This window comes from Schistocerca americana, chromosome 7, assembly GCF_021461395.2.
Source record: "Schistocerca americana isolate TAMUIC-IGC-003095 chromosome 7, iqSchAmer2.1, whole genome shotgun sequence".
NCBI lineage: Eukaryota > Metazoa > Arthropoda > Insecta > Orthoptera > Acrididae > Schistocerca > Schistocerca americana.
The window spans coordinates 82,359,628-82,378,326 of NC_060125.1; the positions used below are offsets into that span (position 1 = coordinate 82,359,628).

The 18,699-nt window shown below is 39.0% G+C and overlaps 1 protein-coding gene across 1 annotated transcript in view; it reads right to left on the bottom strand.

Moving 5' to 3' along the window:
- Nucleotides 1-18,699, bottom strand: part of LOC124622349 (nuclear exosome regulator NRDE2) — a 160,152-nt gene that overhangs the window by 46,437 nt on the left and 95,016 nt on the right. The window contains exons 9-11 of the mRNA XM_047148026.1: nucleotides 17,859-18,140; nucleotides 7,121-7,234; nucleotides 4,657-4,934 (exon numbers count right to left, since the gene is read on the bottom strand). Of these exons, the coding sequence (XP_047003982.1) occupies nucleotides 4,657-4,934; nucleotides 7,121-7,234; nucleotides 17,859-18,140 (674 nt within the window). The remainder of the gene's footprint in view (nucleotides 1-4,656; nucleotides 4,935-7,120; nucleotides 7,235-17,858; nucleotides 18,141-18,699) is intronic.

The following is an 18,699-nucleotide window of genomic DNA, read 5'->3' on the forward strand; positions in this document are numbered from 1 at the left end:
GGAGGTGGCGTTTCTGGATGAGGTATCGAATATATTGCTTCAGCCTACTTATACCTCCCGAGGAGATCATGAATGTAAAATTAGAGAGATTGGAGCGCAGACGGAGGCTTTCCAGCAGTCGTTCTTCCCGCGAACCATATGCGACTGGAACAGGAAAGAGAGGTAATGACAGTGACACATAAAGTGCCCTCCGCCACATGCCATTTGGTGGCTTGCGGAGTATAAATGTAGATGGAAAAGCCTTAAATTTCCAGAGTAAAAGAGATGAAATTTTGGAAAGTGTACAGAGGTACACTACTCTTCCCTATCACATTTAGTGTCGCATTTTCTAATCTAATTCCCTCAGCACTGTCTGATTTAATATGAATACATTCTATTACCAATGGTTTTACTTTTGTTGGGGTTCATCTTAAAGTCACTTTTCATGATACTATCAACCCATTTCAGCTGATGTTGGAAGTCCTTTGCTGTCTCTGAGAGAATGACAATGTCATTAACAAACCCTGATGTTTCCACTACTTCCTAAACTTCAGTTCCCCTATCAAATTTCTCATGATTTCCACTTCTGCAATATACTACAACCCTGTCTCACTTGTTTCACATCTGCTGCTTCTCTTTTATGTCCACTTATTCTTGTCACTGCTGTCTGGTTCATTATACACATTGTTTTCTTGTTAATCATTAGCAGCTACACTGGATGATTCACTTAAATTGTCCACCTCAGATATTCCCTGAACCATTTAAGTTACAATAATTCTGTTTTTGCAATATGAACTGTCAGAGAGTCATCAGTAGATTATGTATAGTCCCTTCATAGCTACATTAATTAGAGACATATCAGTATCAACTTCACTTTTCAAAACGAACTATTTAGTAATTCCTGCAGCCAGTATCATAGTTCTAGAAGAGATAAATTCAAGGGTGTTTCACTCATGAAAAGCCGATTCGTGATAACTCAGAATTTATCTGTTTTGAACACGCAAGCAATTGCTGTTTTTCAGCAGTTCGTGTTTTATATAGAACTGTTGCATTGGGCTAATGGGCACTCAAACTTGACAAAGCTAAGGGTGCCTACCAAAAAAAAATTAGCAGAGAAAAGTTTAATTTAAAACTGGTACTAACTACACTGGGTTACATGTTGTCAGATGACACATTAACTGGAAGACAAAGAATGTGGCATCCAGAGACAATTCTCCAGTTACGTAAGTAGCAGTTCTGCTCTTGTTTCTACCAGAGTCTAAAAGAAAGATGCACACCAAAAATTGAATGGATTTGCAAAACAAGGAACTGAGGTATAAAAATTGTAAAATAATAACTTCATATCATAATTTAATGTCAATTTACACATTTATATGCAAAATAACATCAGTAACAGCAGCAAAAAGAAAATCACAAAATTATGTCATCATAAAAACTTTCTTAAAACTCCATTTATGTCATCAAGTGTTTGAAATTCCCACTGCGTACTGCAATAATTGTTTGCTGCTGCTGGGACAAGTCTCCCGACCAGATTAACACGATTCCTTCAAAACCATTACATATGCTGCAACAATGTGATGTTTTAAATCATATTGAGTCACTGAACTCAAACAATGGAAAATCCAGGATGGAATGTGACAATACCAGAGAAGGAAAGTTGCTACTCACCATATAGCGGAGATGTTGAGTCGCGATAGGCACAATAAAAAGATTCACACACTCATAGCTTTCGGCCATTAAGGCCTTTGTCAGCAGTAGACATACATATACACACACATGCACACACACACTCACACAAACACAACCTGCACACACGTCTGCAGTCTCAGAGTCACTGAACTTGTGGTTCACCTTTGAGTTCACCCCATAGGAAAAAAAGTTCAGATAACTACCAAATTTCCCACTCCAGAGCATGCTCACAGCAGAGCCAAAGAGCTCTGATGCATGTGCTCTGCAGAAGCACGTAGCATGGGCAATGTTTCAAGTACTCATTGTTGGGTTCTCTTCTACGTGATGAAGGACAACTTCTTCATATGACAGAGAGCAACATACCTGTAGAGTAACACAGTCTACCCTCCTAGTTGTGAGCATACCAGTTTCTTGCAGTCGTTGTTATAGTCTGATGAAAATGGAATCGACATCATATTACCCTCTGTGAACTAGAAGCCTGTAATAGGAATTATGAAACACCCTGTACAGCTATGAAGAGGGGCTGTATGTCGTTCAGTGAGGATTTTCTCACAATTCATCTGAGCAAAAACAGAATTACAAAACCTTAAACAGTTCCAAAAATATTTGAGATGAACAGCTTAGCTAAATCATCTCATGTATTGCTTACTGAAAACAGTACCACGTCAATTTCTACAGTAAATGGTAAATGAGTAATACATAGCAATTTTCGTGTGCCTACTTACTCCTGCAACACACAGAGAATGTACTTACCACTCTCAGCTCATGAGCCGTCCTTCCATCCTCCTCCAACCCCACTCTCCTCCCACCTCCCTTTCATATCGCATACTGTATGTTCCTATTGCAGCCAATGGTAATCAAATCATATGCTACACAGGTTGCACAGATAGTAAAATGTTTAAAGACACCTTAAAACACACACACACACACACACACACACACACACACACACACTTACTTCACACCTTTATAAAGAAACAGTTTGTAATACAGCCCCACAGACTGTTTTGTGAAAATAAATTGAAGTCTAATTGCTAGAAATTCCATTCCTAGTTAAAAACATCAGGTGATTCTGCAATGAAGCTACAAACTTTCTGAGATAATGGGGAAGGGTAACCATATCAATTAAAATTAAGGAAATGACTGAGTCGAAACTCTTAAGAGAAAATCATTCTGATACCTCTGACAGTGGATCACCTCTACTGCAAGCTTTTCCCTTTCCATATTTTGGGAGGAAGTAGAAGGGACCAAAAAAATACAAAATGTCCAGTACACACTGGCTCTAAAGTGCATATCTTACGAGCTATGAGCTCTTGTTTACCTTTGTTACTGTGAAACGTAACTCTTCTACTGAACAGGTGCTCTTAGCTCTTAAGATATACATTTTAGATCCCATGTTTAACTGACATACTTCTTTTTTTTTTGTCCATGCTACCTCCACCCAATATGTGGAAAGCAAAGAGCCTGCAGTAAACGCAAGGTATCAAAATGATTTTTGCCTACACCTTTTGACTTGCTCAATTCTGGAACATGGTCCCTTACCTAAAATTGATACATTTATCATTCTTCAACTCAAATCCTAAGAGCTACAGTGACAATCCTAACAGATGAAACTCACACAGAATATATATACAGGGTGTGCACAAAGACTTGCCCTGATAATAAAAATGTATAACAGAATAATCATTTGACATAATAAGTTACATTTGATGCCGTTACATACGTTAGTGTTACTAGGTGTTTTTTTTTTTTTTTTTTTTTTTAGACCACTTATGTTAGTAAACCTCGACATGTGCTCCCTTGGTAGCTGGGAGAATGTCAAGGCGGTAATCTGCCAGGTGTTTTGTAACATGTGTTCTGTCGTAGTACCCACAGCAGCTTGTACCTTAGCCTTCCGTTCGCCGACGTCAGCAACTGGTGTGATGAAGACTCTGTCCTTGATATAGCCCCAGAAAAAAAAGTCAAGGGGTGTGATGTCTGGAGGGCAGGGTGGCCAGGGTGTTGGACTGTTCCTTCCAATCCACTAATCCAGACATTACTAACCTCTCCAAACATTACGCCAATTGACTTTTTTTTCTGGGGCTATATCAAGGACAGAGTCTTTGTCACACCAGTTGTTGACTTCGACGAACTGAAGGCTAGGATACAAGCTGCTGTGCATACTGTGACAGAATACATGTTACAAAACATGGTGGGAACTGGAATACTGCCCCAACATTCTCCCAGCTACCAAGGGAGCACATGCTTCGGTTCACTAATGTAAGTGGTCTTAAAAGAAGCTAGTAACACTAACCTATGTAACGGCATCAAATGTAAATTATTATGTCAAATGTAAATTATTCTGTAATAAATTGTTATAATCAGGGCAAGACTTTGTGCTCACCGTGTATATGTTACACCATCATCTGCAAAACATGCACAAACAAGCTGACAAATAAATTAGTCACAGAAATAATTTTTAATACACTTTTAGCACAATGAAAATTAATCTTGAGACCTATAATCCAAATGTGAACAAGATAATCAACATCACTGGTGTAGGCAGGACTAACTGTCACTTATTTTGCTATTTACACACAGTAATAAGAGAATTGGGGAGAAGAGGAATTTGTGGCACAACTTGACTAGAAGAAGGGATTGGTTGGTAGGACATGTTCTGAGGCACCTAAGGGATCACCAAGTTATTATTGGAGGGCAGTGTGGAGGGTAAAAATCATAGAGGGAAACCAAGAGATGAATACACTAAGCAGATTAAGAAGGAAGTAGGTTGCAGCAGTTACTCAGAGATGCTGAAGCTTGTGCAGGATAGAGTAATATGGAGCGCTGCGTCAATGCAGTCTCTGGATTGAAGACCACAACAACAAGAGAACAGAGTATCTTGTGCAAACAATGGATCTTCAGTCAATCATCTAACAAAATGCAAACATAACATAATAAAATAGTAAGCGGATACTATGCCATCATTGAAAGAAACAAATAATTCCTTACGATAGTTGCAAGTTGGCACTGCGGTTTGATGCAAGTGTCAGGACAGTTTCCAGAGCTCCTGCTTTGTCTCCACGAGCCAAATGTACTTCACAAAGAGACCTGTAGAGGGCAATCAGTGCTGCTCGTTCGGTGCTTCCTGGTACCCCAGCAACTGGCATGCCAGGGAAGGCAGCCTCAGTAGCATTTGAAAGGATTCGTTGGGCTGAATCATTGTGGCCCAAATCCAGTTCAAGAAGGGCAAATTCACGATATAGTGAGAGGTTATTCCGATATCGTTCCTGTAACAAAATTATCAAAATCTGAAAAAGACGGCTCCATAAATGGCTTAATTAGCAAATTCTACATGTTTACTGTGAATGCTTATTGCATGCTGACATCGAACACAGGTGATGACCATGCTAATGTAACTGGATCATGTAGTTTCATGGAATTATAATATAGGCAGATAGAGCATATTTTAAGTGCTGTAGTTAATGGTATTATACGACAAAAAATGCGGAAGACCACGAATCTCATAGCATTATTACATTATGTTCATTTAATTCCACCTAACAACAAAGATTTTTTGGTGCTAGTGCTATCTTCATGAAAATACATAAGCAGATCCACCACCTACAGCTGAAGAAATTACTAAGGCAATAAGTAATCTGAAAAACAACAAAGTCAGTGGAGAAGATTCTATTACAGCTGAACTTATGAAAGGGTCATAACTAAAAATTATAACTAACCTTCAGCTCCTCATGTTTGAAGAAATATGGTAAACTGAAAAGATACCAGAAGGCTGGAAAGTGGCTCTCATCCACTCCTTGCACAAGAAAGGTGATAATCAAAATGTAAATAACTACAGAGGCATATTTTTGTTGCCAGTGGGTTATAAAATATTTTCAACAATACTACTAAACAAAATAGAAGCAACACTTGATAGCCATTTGGGAGAACACCAGACTGGATTTAGAAAGAGCAGATCTTGCTCAGAACAGATTTTCAACCTCAAGTCCATAATTCATCACAGACTTACTTACTCCAAAGATATAGCTGTAACATTTATAGATTTTAAAAAGGCGTTTGACTCAGCTGATTGGGAAACACTAGATAAAGCGGTCAGAGAATTTGGCATCAAATCTAAATTATCAAACCTTATTCATGAAACAATCACAGGTACCAAATCAAAAGTAAAGTTTCGGGGTGAAATATCAAAGGCATTCAACATAAAAACAGGTGTAAGGCAAGGCGATGGACTGTCTCCACTCCTCTTTAACTGTGTACTACAGAAAATAGCAAGAGAATGGAAACAAAAACTAAAAGAACAGAAGCTATCACCAATCAGACTGGGAATTAAAAACAAAGGTATTGAAATTCACTGTTTAGCATTTGCAGATGATTTTTCCATTCTTTCTGAAAACCTAACAAATGCTGGAATACAAATCAATCTCTTAGAAGAAACAGCCAAAAGGCATGTTTAAGAATATCTGTAGAAAAAACAAAACTTATGACAAGTATAAAAAATGCTCTGGAATCCCTAGCAACAGATATTGTCCAAATAAAGATGGTAAATAAATTTAAATATTTGGGAGAAATTATCCAGGAAAATGGCTTAGAAAAATTTGCTGTAGAAGAAAGAGTACATAAAATGGACAGAGCTTGTGGAATAATTAGGAATGTCTACAACAAAAGGTGTCTGTCTAAAAATTTGAAAATACAGCACTACAACACAGTAGTAAAACCAGAATGTCTTTATGCAAGTGAATGTTTAGTGCTGAACTACAAATTACACAAAACTGATGTCCTAGAAATAAAAATCATTCAAAAAATACTTGGGCCACCAAAAAATACAGAGGTATGGAAATTAAGAAGCAATAAAGAAGTTTATCGCAACACAGAAAACATAAATGAAACACTACGAAAGATGCGACTGCTATTTTTTGGACACTTATACAGAACGAACAGCAACAGGTTAACCAAACAGATTTTTAAATATCTTTGGGACAAGAAGTCAACAATAGCCAGGATTCAAGAAGTCAGGAAAGATTTGGAAAGAAACAACATAAGTGAAAAAGATGCAACAGAAAGGAAGATTTTCAAAAGGAAAGTGTTAAAAATGGGAGGATTCCAAGGCAAGAGGGAGAACAACACAGAGTCAAAATGGTCCAAGGAGAGAAAAAAGATACATAGTGAAAAGATGAAAGAATACTGGAGGAAAAAGAAAGAACAACAAAGAAGGAAGCATTGTAATTGGTGTGTGGTTCTTAGATGATCCAAACGAAGACAGAAGAAGAAGAAATATCTTTTACAGCAAATATATGCAGAGAAAGAAGAGAAACTAAATTTTTTTAATAAGTATGTCTGTTCAGACTACACTACGTTTCTTATAAAAAATAAACTTTTATTGAAGAAATACCTAGAAATTTCAGGCGTGTATCAGAAAAAAGAGGGTATCAAGGCTAACAGTAGGAGAGTTACTTACTTGTTTGAGGATATCTTTGACTGAAGACCGTAATTTACGATGATTGGATGGCAGTTTGCAAATCCCTGACTGCTCCAAAGACACCATTAGACGCTCAAATCTCAGCCACCATACCTACAGCATAGATTGAAAATAAATGTAATAATTCTTCATATCTGAGCATATTTGTTTACTTATTAATCTACTATATGTTTTTTAAGCACAACATTAAATGTAGCACAAACAATTACACATGTAATTTACAAACAGACATCTAAATTTTTAATGAAATCAACTGTGTCATTTGTTGCAGGAAATCATAGAAAGTAACACAATAGGCCCTATTGGGACATTCTGTAACTGTGCGATGGAAGGTTTGCCAGGCTGCTCCACAATCTCAATTTGGAGATGGAGCTTTACCCCACCTATGAACAGTGTCCATGCTTCTGCCATGATTGGTGCATAATATTCGGTTAAATGCTGTCCGTGTTCTGTGTGACTGGTCACAGGCACAGGGTTTCTTTCTTATGCAGATCAAGTTCTGGCAATGTGGAAGGCACGTCTGACCAGTCTCATTCCCATGAGTTGGTTAAGTTGAACTGAAGCATGTGCAGTTCCATGGCTGTTTTCATGGATGGTTTTCTTGACTGAAGCTGTTTTCTTTCTATGATAACTGTATCTTGATGGATGAGGAGTTGCGGGTTGCCTTGTATGTGTTTAAACTCATGGAGTAGAGCTGCTTTTTGTCAACATCCAGGTGTTGGTATAGCGGGACAACCATTTGACGGAGGTTGATATTACAGTACCACTGATAATTGTCATTTTGTTTTCAGCTGTGCATCCAGAGTTTGTGTGTGCACTATTGAGCCATAGAGGAGCACCATATTCCACAATGGAGTAGATTAGTCCAAGTGCTGAAGTGCGCAGAGCTTCAGCAGTGGAGCCTCAAAGTTGTTCACAGCTTATATAGGATCTTTTTCCTTGTTCAAATTTTTGCAGTGACACTTTCTAGATGATTCTTGTAGGACAATGTGATACCTAGATTTTTTGGTTGCTGACTGTGGTGAAGTAATCTGTCACTAAAATAGAACTGGAGCTGTCTACTCGCCACTCTGTTGCACAAATGAAAGCAAACCGTCTCTGCCCTAGGGAGATTGGTTTCAGGCTATCTCCCATTACCACCTGATCAGATGTTAAGATGGCTTCTTCAAAATTTATATGTCCCACAGCCAGCATTCAGTCATAGGCATATCCAAACTTAAGAGATCTAGTTTAAGACATATCAGACATGTACAGATTAAACAGGAGTGGTGCAAGGCCAGATCTCTGAGGTAGTCCATCATTTAGCGTCTTTAAAGAGCTTATCGTGTTGCCCAGTATGACACGAAATGACCTTCCAGCAAGTTTGCTATTAATAAGTTGAGCTGTTCTGCATGGTATTATTTGAATGAGTTTATAGAGAAGACCATATCTCCATCAGTGTCACAAGCTGCTGAGAAATCTATAAATGCATTGATGTTTTTATGTTCTTTTGAAAGCCTGCTTCAGTGTAGGTCATGAGTGACTTTATCTGGTCTGCACAGCCCCTTTCTGGGTGAAAACCAGCTTCTTTGGTTGGAATTTTCTTAATCATTGACACTTCCAAGTAGACTGCATACTGAGATAAGAAGAGCTATTGGGCAGTAGCTTTCTGGTTCATTGCTTGCTTTTCCCAGTTTAAGGCTAGCAATGCCATTAGACGTTTTCATTCCATTTGGGATTCTCCCTCTCATCACGATGTCAGTAAAGAACTCTGATACCCATTGCTTTTGTATGTTTACAACAGTTCAGGAGGAATTAAAGATGAATTCCATCTGGCCCTGGTGCCTTTCCCACTTTTTTAAGTGTATGTTATTTCCTGAACACTATTCGACTGGGAAAATATGGGCTAGATGCCTTCAAAACCGTGAATTAATGTTTCATATGAATGGTGTGTTCTTTGTCTTGTGGGGTTCTTGAAGTAGTCACAATGTAAATTGCATTCCTGTCTCAATGCAAAAATCACTTAACCTCATGCATCCTTAGGACTTCTGCCTAATTTCTTTAAAGCCTAGTTTCCCTGCTAGACCTTTTGAAGTCCAGGTTCATTACTATTTCTGTCCATTTCTCATGTTGAATCATATCCAATGTGCATAACACATCATCAGCTACTTCTCCATCCCTCCATGAAGGGACTTCTTGTATAGTTCTTCACAGTGAGCAGTCCATGCTGGAACGTACTCCTTGCAGAATCCTCTAGGGATGATCTTGTTTGCTGTTTAAGTCACTGCTATTGTGAACCTTTGGTAGCTTTCCACAGTGGGTGAAATCCAGCCTAATCATTTGTCAAGGTGGTTGGAGAAGTTCTTCCACATCTTCTTAAAATTCCATATTGGATGAGGATAGAAAATGATCAGGGGGATGTTTATTCTTATTCCAATTAGAGCTGGTCCATGTTGGCTGTGTGGGAAGTCTTGAAGTATTCTGTTGGTCACTTGCAGCAGTATGTCCTGATCATATTTGCTTACAAAACACAAATCAGGGTTGTATTATAGGTTTCAAGCTGCTGATTTAAAAGATCCCTCCTCTCTTGCATCAAATAACAGAAACAGACTATCATCGGCCCAAGTTGCTAGTGTTTCACTGTTGTTATTGTTGGTCCTATATTTCCATTGTATGTGGTGACTGTCAAAGTCCTGCACATAGACTGCTGGATGGGGCAGTAGAGGCAAAGTTTCACATGTCCATTTGGTGGTAGGGGGTTTATATATCTGTTACTGATAGTTATTCTTCCCACTTTGGTGATGACTTCATGAGTGGTGTCAGTGATGAATGTCTTAACCAGGTGGATATGTTCCACAAAGGAGAAAGGACATGTAGCAACTCTCTAAGGACAGTGATATGTGGCTCCTAACAAGTCATACCCTCTTTTTGATAAGTAGTTTCACTGTCAGTATTACACTGATATCTGAGAGTAATACAACAGTGACAGCACTGTCGTTAATTCACTAGCACATTTTTTATGTATGTCTCATATTTTAGTTTTCAAATATTACGGCTTTTCATTTGTAAAACGTAGCTAGTTCCATTTTAGACAATTCACTTTACTAAGAAACAAAACAGTTAAATAAATTTGCAACATTAGTGCTGTTCACAGACACTTCAACACACTCAGGAGTTGAGTATAACAAAATTATTATTAGTTATTTATCTTAATTTCTAATGTGACATGATACAAACCATCACAACATTCTTTTCTACTGTGCCACTCAACAATAGTGCAATAATAACAGCCAGCAAAAGATCGACATTCACAAAGAAGTATTAAAAAAGTCAATGAAAGCAATACTGTCACTTTACACAGCAGTAATTTTGAGCACATGGGATTGGAAATTAGCTGTGCCTGATATTCAAAAAATGCCTGCCTCTTTAATACAATCCACAGCATTCTGGGTTGAGATTTTACCACAGCCATAATCACAGCAAAGGACTAAAGGAAAGATAGAATCACTGATTGTGAAGCATTTCTCGATGTACTGTCAATTGGTAAGACTTCCCTCAATTCATTTAGGCAAACAGCATTCAACAGTATACCAAGCTTGAAGCTCCAGTTATTCTTAAATCATGTCAGCTGTGAACATCTGCCCAGCCATTTTGGTGAGGTCAGAACCTATCTGCAAGGTATGAGCAGCAGTAAACTATGGTACCAACATTAATATTTTAGTTTGCAACACAATCTGGGTATTGATGATTAAAGTCTGCAACCACCAGAATGGACAGCATAATCCTCTTTGTCAATCAGATACAATATAGCTAATAAAGGCCTCCTGACACAATGGACAAGGATATCACTACAGAAAGCTGTATTTTCAAATAATCTATTAAGTTTTGCATCAGAAATATTTATAATTTTTCATCAAGATTGGATTTCAGCACCCTGGTCTGTGTCCTAATTGTGTATCACAATCGGCTATTCGCTAGTGCAAATCTGAATAATTACCCTGGAGGAAGCTATATGTGCTTATGGGACATCCACTTTTTCATTTTTGTGTAAAACTCGTATGTTACAAAGAGCACAGTATAGACAATCAAAACACCATTCAAACTCGTCAACTTCAACTGCTTAATTTTCTTCATTTCAGTCTTCATACAAGTAGTAAGTATAGTTGATCTGGTATATGTCAGTGTACTGTAGCTCGCAATAAAGTGGATACCAGCGAGGAAGAAATGATATGCCCACTTGAATCACACGCAATGTACCAAGTGGTAGGTTTCCCACAGGAGCGACACTGTAAGCGAAACACCCCTAGCTGCCAAGTCACATCATGTAGTATCACCCTTCTCCAGGGGTATAAACAATAGAAGTACAACAACAGGAGTATAAAGGAATGAAATACAACAACTGGATTCTGTGTGTGTATGTGCACTATCAGGGTTAACACAAGTACCACGAAGTGAAATTCCCTGACAATTCCCTAATTTCCAGACAAGTTCTAGAATATTTCCCTGACAAATTTTGAGATCTCAAGTGTAAGTAAAGACATAAGTTGGCAATTTGTCTTTGCATCTACGGCTCAAAAAATGATAGAGCCAAACGAGGAAATATCTAAATAAAACTTGCAAGCACATGCCGTTTCCTAATGTGAGCGAAAATCTTAAGTACAGATCAACATCTTTTGTAATGAACTGTTTTTAGACGGAGAAAGCAAAGCAAATGGTATATGTGTTTTATTAAGACAACTGATGTTATTTTATTTCATAAAACAAAACACATCTAGTGACAAAAATACACATTTCCTTGGAGTCGCAAGACTGATTTAAAATACTTTCACTGATTTCAGAAATACCCTCAGAAAAAAATAGGCCTCTTGAAAGAAATATATAAGATGGGGAAGAGTTATGTAAACCAACAATATAGGTGTCCACCAATAAAATGTTGGTTCTACTATGTTCATTGCTGTTGTTTATTACCCACTGCATTACATCTATTATTTTACAGATATTATGTGATTTATCTTTTGAGAAATATTTGACTAGAAAGCATACAAACTGACAGCAACAGCCATAATTTTCTTCTTTTTCTTGTCCGTACTTTGTAATACATAAACTACTTTCAAAGTTCCAAAATGTATTAAATAAATAAAATGTCTATAAAACACCACACTTTGCAACGTACTTGCGGTGAGACAGGCGCAATTTCTGAAATCTATTGCTCATAGCCTTTGGCCTGCTGAGAAGCACTGCAGTCCTGGGTACATGGATAAACCACAAAAATCCACTACATTATGTCACACACAAACAGATCCGGCATGTGGGCCAGCTATTCAGGAGTCACAAACATGTTGACGAAATGAGACCGCAGTGGTCAATCCATTCTTATAGATAATTTGGGTAAATACCCCGAGAATCAATAATAATGAGGATAGGTAGCAACTCGCCATAAAGATGATCACTGAGCCACAGACAGGCATATAGAAAAGACAATCACATTCTCAAAAACTAAATTTTCAGCCATAGCCTTTGTCAGAAAACGAGAATACACACAGATTCACACAATCATTCAGACATGACTCATACACACAGGACCGCCGTCTCTGGCCACAGCGTCTACTCTCTCTAACAATCACATCAAAGCAAACCACTCCTCATGTCTCCCTGCCTCTCATCTGCAGCTACTAAGCTAAAAGCCACAAATGGTGGCAGCAGTGACTGCAAGCTGAGAGAACTGGTAGGAAGGGGAGAAGCAGTAGTAATGAACGAGTGGAGAAGCAGCGCACGTGCTCAGCTGCACTCAACCAGTGATGATGCATGACGTCACAATAAAAAATCATTTTATCTACTGAGACCAAAACAAGGTTTTTTTAGTGTTTTCTTTTTTTTTCAAATTTCCCTGATATTTCCCTGATTTCTCTGATACATTTGAATTTCCCTGATATTCCCTGATTTCCATGATTTCCAGAACCTATGGCAAACCTGACTATAGTCACAGGTACTGCTCTAAACTGCTGACCAACCTTACGACAACAGATCTCGCTGTGAGATGCACTCTACACTAGCTTTCATGTTACTCTGAAAAATTGGCTTTTGGGCTGCGCGCAGTCATAATTTCATACTTATAATTCAGTATCTTATATTTGTGGCTGTTGGGCAAATGTATTGTATCCACAACACAACAGTGGCAATGAGAAAATTGCATAAGTAACGTACCTGCAACATACAAGTGCCAAAATGACAACATGTCAAGATGAGCCCATCACTGTTAGAGTTATTACAACGACAACAGCTGCAAACAGCCATGTTACTACAGCTCACAACATCAGGCAATGCTGCATAGTCTACACCAATTATTTCCGTGTTCCCAACTTTTTTCCCTTCAGAACTGTCTAGAGAGCACAAATTTGTCTGGCCCCATTAGCTGAGTGATCAGTGCGGTGGACTGCCACGTCAAGGGGCACAGGTTCGATTCCCGGCCGGGCCAGGAGATTTTCTCTGCTGAGGGATTGTGTGTTGTGTTGTCCTCATCATCATTTCATCCCCATCTCCGATGTGCAAGTCACCCAATGTGACATCGAATGCAATAAGTACTTGCCCTCGGCGACCGAACTTCCCCGAATGGGGGACTCCCGGCCCACAATGCCGTATGCTCATTTTCCTTTTGTAAGCAGACCCAGTGCATCCTGTGTAGACCAAGATAAAGATAGAGATTCTTTTATATCCGTTAGGTTGCCTAATGGACCGAGAAATGGTAATGCGGGTAATGCTGATGTGGTCTGGAACTGTCTACATTTATCTATTTATTTAGACAATTCTGGACCATATGAGCATTGCCAGTATCACTATTTCTCAATCATTAAGGTAACTGAAACAAATATTTTTAAGAATGCCTACCTTTATCTTGGTCTTCAGAGGATGCAGTTGGTCTACATATGAAGCTGTGTCCCTAGACAATCCTGATAAACACTATAATCGCACTTCTCTCAGAAATAATGACTCTGTCCACATAATACAAATGTCATGGAATCCTGAGATGGGCACACCCCACTGATTGACTTTCAGTATTGAAAGCAAATAATTTCTTTCATAAAGAGTTACAAGTGTATCAGGATCTGTCATTGACTGGAAATATATATGGCCCTAGGTTCACCAGTCTGTATTCCAACTTGAAGCGGAAAAAGGGGGGGGGGGGGGGGGGGGGGGAGAGAAGGAGAAGAAGAAGAGAGAGAGAGAAAATTACATGGATGTCAGAAACAATCAACATATGAGGAAACTGTCCCTTCTTATCACTGATCCACTGGAGGCAGAAAACACATTCGGACTAAGTGCTTTCCATATAACTGTTTTCTAATTAGATGAATGAGTTAATCTTATTTCTATGAGGTGCCACTCAAAGAGGAGAATGAACTTTGTGTACCATTTTTTATGTTGTTCCCATCGGGATTAAGATACAAAATAACAAAGAGGCTTAAATTCACATGCCATTTTCTCCCCTACCAAGAAGAGTGTTTCCAATAACCCACATTCTTAGTGAGAAAGCAAAATAAGAACTAGATCAAATGTAAAATGAGAAAATGATGGCTCACAAAATTTCCAGTGCACAGGAACCCCCACTGGTGGCAGAGCAGAAATCAAATGGTTATCCTTGATTATGTGGAAATTTTGAAATTATGAATGGACGGGTAAGTATTATATTCAAATTTATTATGTTATACTTTCTGACATGTTCCACACCCACAAGAATCATCTCATTTTTTGGGTTTATGGAATGAAAATTGAATCTAATCTAATCTAATCTAAAAGTAATGGACTCCCTGCAACATTCTATGTCATTCCGCACCATTGGTTGGAGACTATCAATAAATGGGCTAGGGAGTTGCTGCCCCATGCATAGGCTGCTCTTAACACTGCAACACAAACAGTTGTATTTGGAGAGGTGCCATCTCACATGGACTGCTGATGAATGACACCACATTGAGTTCAGCGATGAATTGCAGTTCTGCTCTATCCCAGATGATCATTTTTGGCAAGTGTACTGCCGACCTGGAGAGAGGGGCCAGTCTTCCAACATTTTGTAGAGGTACAGCAGTGCTATTCCTGGTGTCATGGTGTGGTTAGCCAATGGGCATGACTTCAGGTCACAGCTGATAGTGATTGAGTGATCTCTGACAGCACATAAGTATGTAACGGGCATCCTGCGCACTCGCTTTATCTCTCATGCCACGGTATCATGGTGTCCTTTTTCAACAACAGGACTATGCTAGTCCACATATGCCACATACTGTTGTTGACTGTCTGTATGATGATGTATTCCCATGGCCAGCAAGATACACACCTGTCCCCAAATGAACACATGTGGAACCAGCTCAGATATTGACTCTGTCCCATTGTCAGGATCCAGGATATCGAGGTCAAATTACAACAGATGAGGACCAGCTTGCCTCGGATGAAGATACAATGGCTTTATGACATCCTTCCCAACAAAATCACAGCATGCATCCAGGCCAGACAGGGGAGCAATGTCATACTGGAAAGTAGACTCATACTGCCAAGTTCTTTGTATATCTGAATTGATTTTGTAATTACTGATATAACACGCTCACCCTCTCAACCTGTGAAGTTCCATTTTGTTTACCGCTCCCTTCTGGGTGATTTCTTTTGTGTCAGGAAGTGTACCCAAGCACCTTTTGATCTCTCCATGTTCATTTTTATAAAAATCAGTTTGATATTTGACCTTTGTTATCTGTAAATTTAGCATCCATCCAACATGCAAACACATGCAAGCGATTGACCAAATGCCACCAACGAAGAGCTTAAATAAGCTGCACCCTTCATGTGGAAAGTAAATTACTGCTCCCAGTTTATTCCCAACCTAGACCATATATCATATTCCTTTAATCCACTCAGAAAAAGGGGTGTAAAATTTCTGTGGTCTCTGGAATGTGAGAGAGTGTTTCATCACTTTAAACAATCACTCCTCACAGCCTCTTTAGTCCCACAGTCAATCAGTCTTCAATACCAGTTACCCATTCATCACATTCATAGTGTTGAAGCCGAGTTATACACAAAGAGGAAGACAGAACCACTCACTCCATTGCCTGTATCTCAAAAACTCTAAATATTGCCCATCAAAAATACTCTCAGATTAAAAAAGAGGCACCTCATAAGTCTATGCAATGAGGAAATTCCACACAGACCTCTGTGGGGTGCAATTACACCAGGTAACAAAGCACTGTAGCCTCATTCAGCCACTGATGGAAGCTGCAGGATAGATTGGCACAATGTTCCAGAGGTAGGCATTACTCTAGTCTTTATATTATGATATAATATACAGATACACAGCTATCATATGTTCATCATCAATGGAGATGGGTTTTACTGGTGTCTGCATCAAAACCAGCTCCATGCCAGACAATATCCAACACCGCTGATGCCACAACCTTCATTCAGGCCTGCAGTCCATCTGACCATCACTTAACCAGTACCCTCCATCATCACATCACGGCTCAACTCTTGTGCTACTCTCTGTAAACAACATCGTGGGACCACCCACCCACCCTCCATGTGGGTTCCACAGCCAGTGCTGAGATGAAAATGGCAGAACCACTGACTTGCCTCCTTCCAAGATGCAACTGGCACAAACCAGGGCTGGCTCATGCACCCATATGTGCCATCCCAAAGAATGAGGATTTCTTTGGCAAATGGCCTTCAAATAAACTTGAGTTATCGGCACAATGCACTCTGCTTAGTTTTCCTGTTATGCTGGATTGGACACTTATCTTTTGGATTGGACTTAGTTACAGTTTCAGACTTTTAACTCATTGTCCCGTGTTTGTAGATGTTGTACAAATGAATTTTGTTGTATCCACAAGACAATGTAAACATGGCTTTGACCAAAGCACTCTTCTGTCTTTTCTACATGACTGTCCACTAGTCAGCACCTCTATTTGGCAAGTCATGATTATCCTTTGCATTTTATGATAGGTTAATTATTTCAAAAGTAATTACAAATCGACAGCAATCCAAAATGAAACACACAATTAAGATTATGATACTGAAAGTCATTCTTTATCTAGTACTTGCAAATGACGACTCTGTGAAATACGAACTTCAGTGTACTTCAATGCGATGATGACAGAGGAACAACAAGTGTATATTAGCATTGGAACTTTATAAGGTAAAGTGATTTCTAGGAAGTTTGAGAAAAATAAACTGTAGAACATGGTACTGTTTCACACAACGAATTACTGAAGAGCAGACAGACAAAAAGAAGAGAGAGGTGAGACTGTTTCCTACGCTGAAGGAGTCTATTTGTGGAGACCATTTGATCTTTCACCAGGGTCTCCCACAATCTGATCAAAAGAGGATCCACAATAAAAAAACACATAACTCAAAATTTCTCCACCAGTCAACTGCACCACATACACTTCAGGGGTGAACTGCTGTAACTCGTAATTGTGCATCATGCACATTCTTTGACAGCTGTGGCAGTCCAACTCAGTCAAAGCATTCAGTAACTGTTTACTCTGCATTATTTTTTGAATGATTGTTACAATTTTCCTCTTTCAGTGTCACTGGTATTTGTACTTACATACACAAAGAAGAACATAATGAAGGCTAAAACTAGAGTGGAGCAAAATACCGTCCCTCAAAATTCTAATAACTGGTTATAGCTGTCAAGTTATTCTGAATAGTAATGTCTCATATTAGGCTAACAACACAATAAAGGTATTGATGATATACTTACTAGAAATGCTGTAGCTGCTGGTTCTGGTAAAATGTCTGAAACTAGCCGCAAGATTCTGCAAACACTATTTAAGTACACAGGTTGCCCAAGCGTTGTGAGCAAGTACTGTGGCCCACCCACCAGTTCCAACACACTCTGAAGTATTTTGGCTGGAGGTGGTTTCCACAGTGGGCTAGGTGGCTGCAACACTGGCAGAAACCACTCTGGGCCATCCACAGCCCAAGGCACTTGATCCATACCGAGCAAACGCACCCAGCAATCACGGCAAGGTAGCAAAGGAACCTGTTATTGGAAACAATACACTTGCGGTCAGCACCATAAAATGCAGTAACAAAAATTACAGATAATAACAACAAAGACAGGTATAATGTAATGAAGCTTTTCTTGCATCAAGATCTTAATTCTGCAATACTCAACACAAAAGCGTTCTGCACAAAAACTATCAAAATCCAAGATTATTCTTGCATGAACACCAAATTATGGTTATGTTGAGAGAGGGGGCGGGGGGAGGGGGGGGGGGGGGGGGGGGGGAGATACAAGAATGGGGAAGTGAGGTCTCATGTCAAGCAGGAAGCATTTTTCACAAGAGAGTTTGGACAAAATCTGATTTAATGATGATGATGGCACTGATTTATAACACACACAAAAGCAGTGTCAGACTCCTCTAAGGCGTTACCACCCAACACTGTAAAATAATTTCATAACAAGACCACTGGTTCACATTAATAAAATGCTTCATAGCATGACTGAATATTAATTAATTAATTTAATTAATTAAAATAAAAACTGATCAAGAATTGCCATAATTATTTTCGCCGCACTCTTAAAACATCAGTCATTT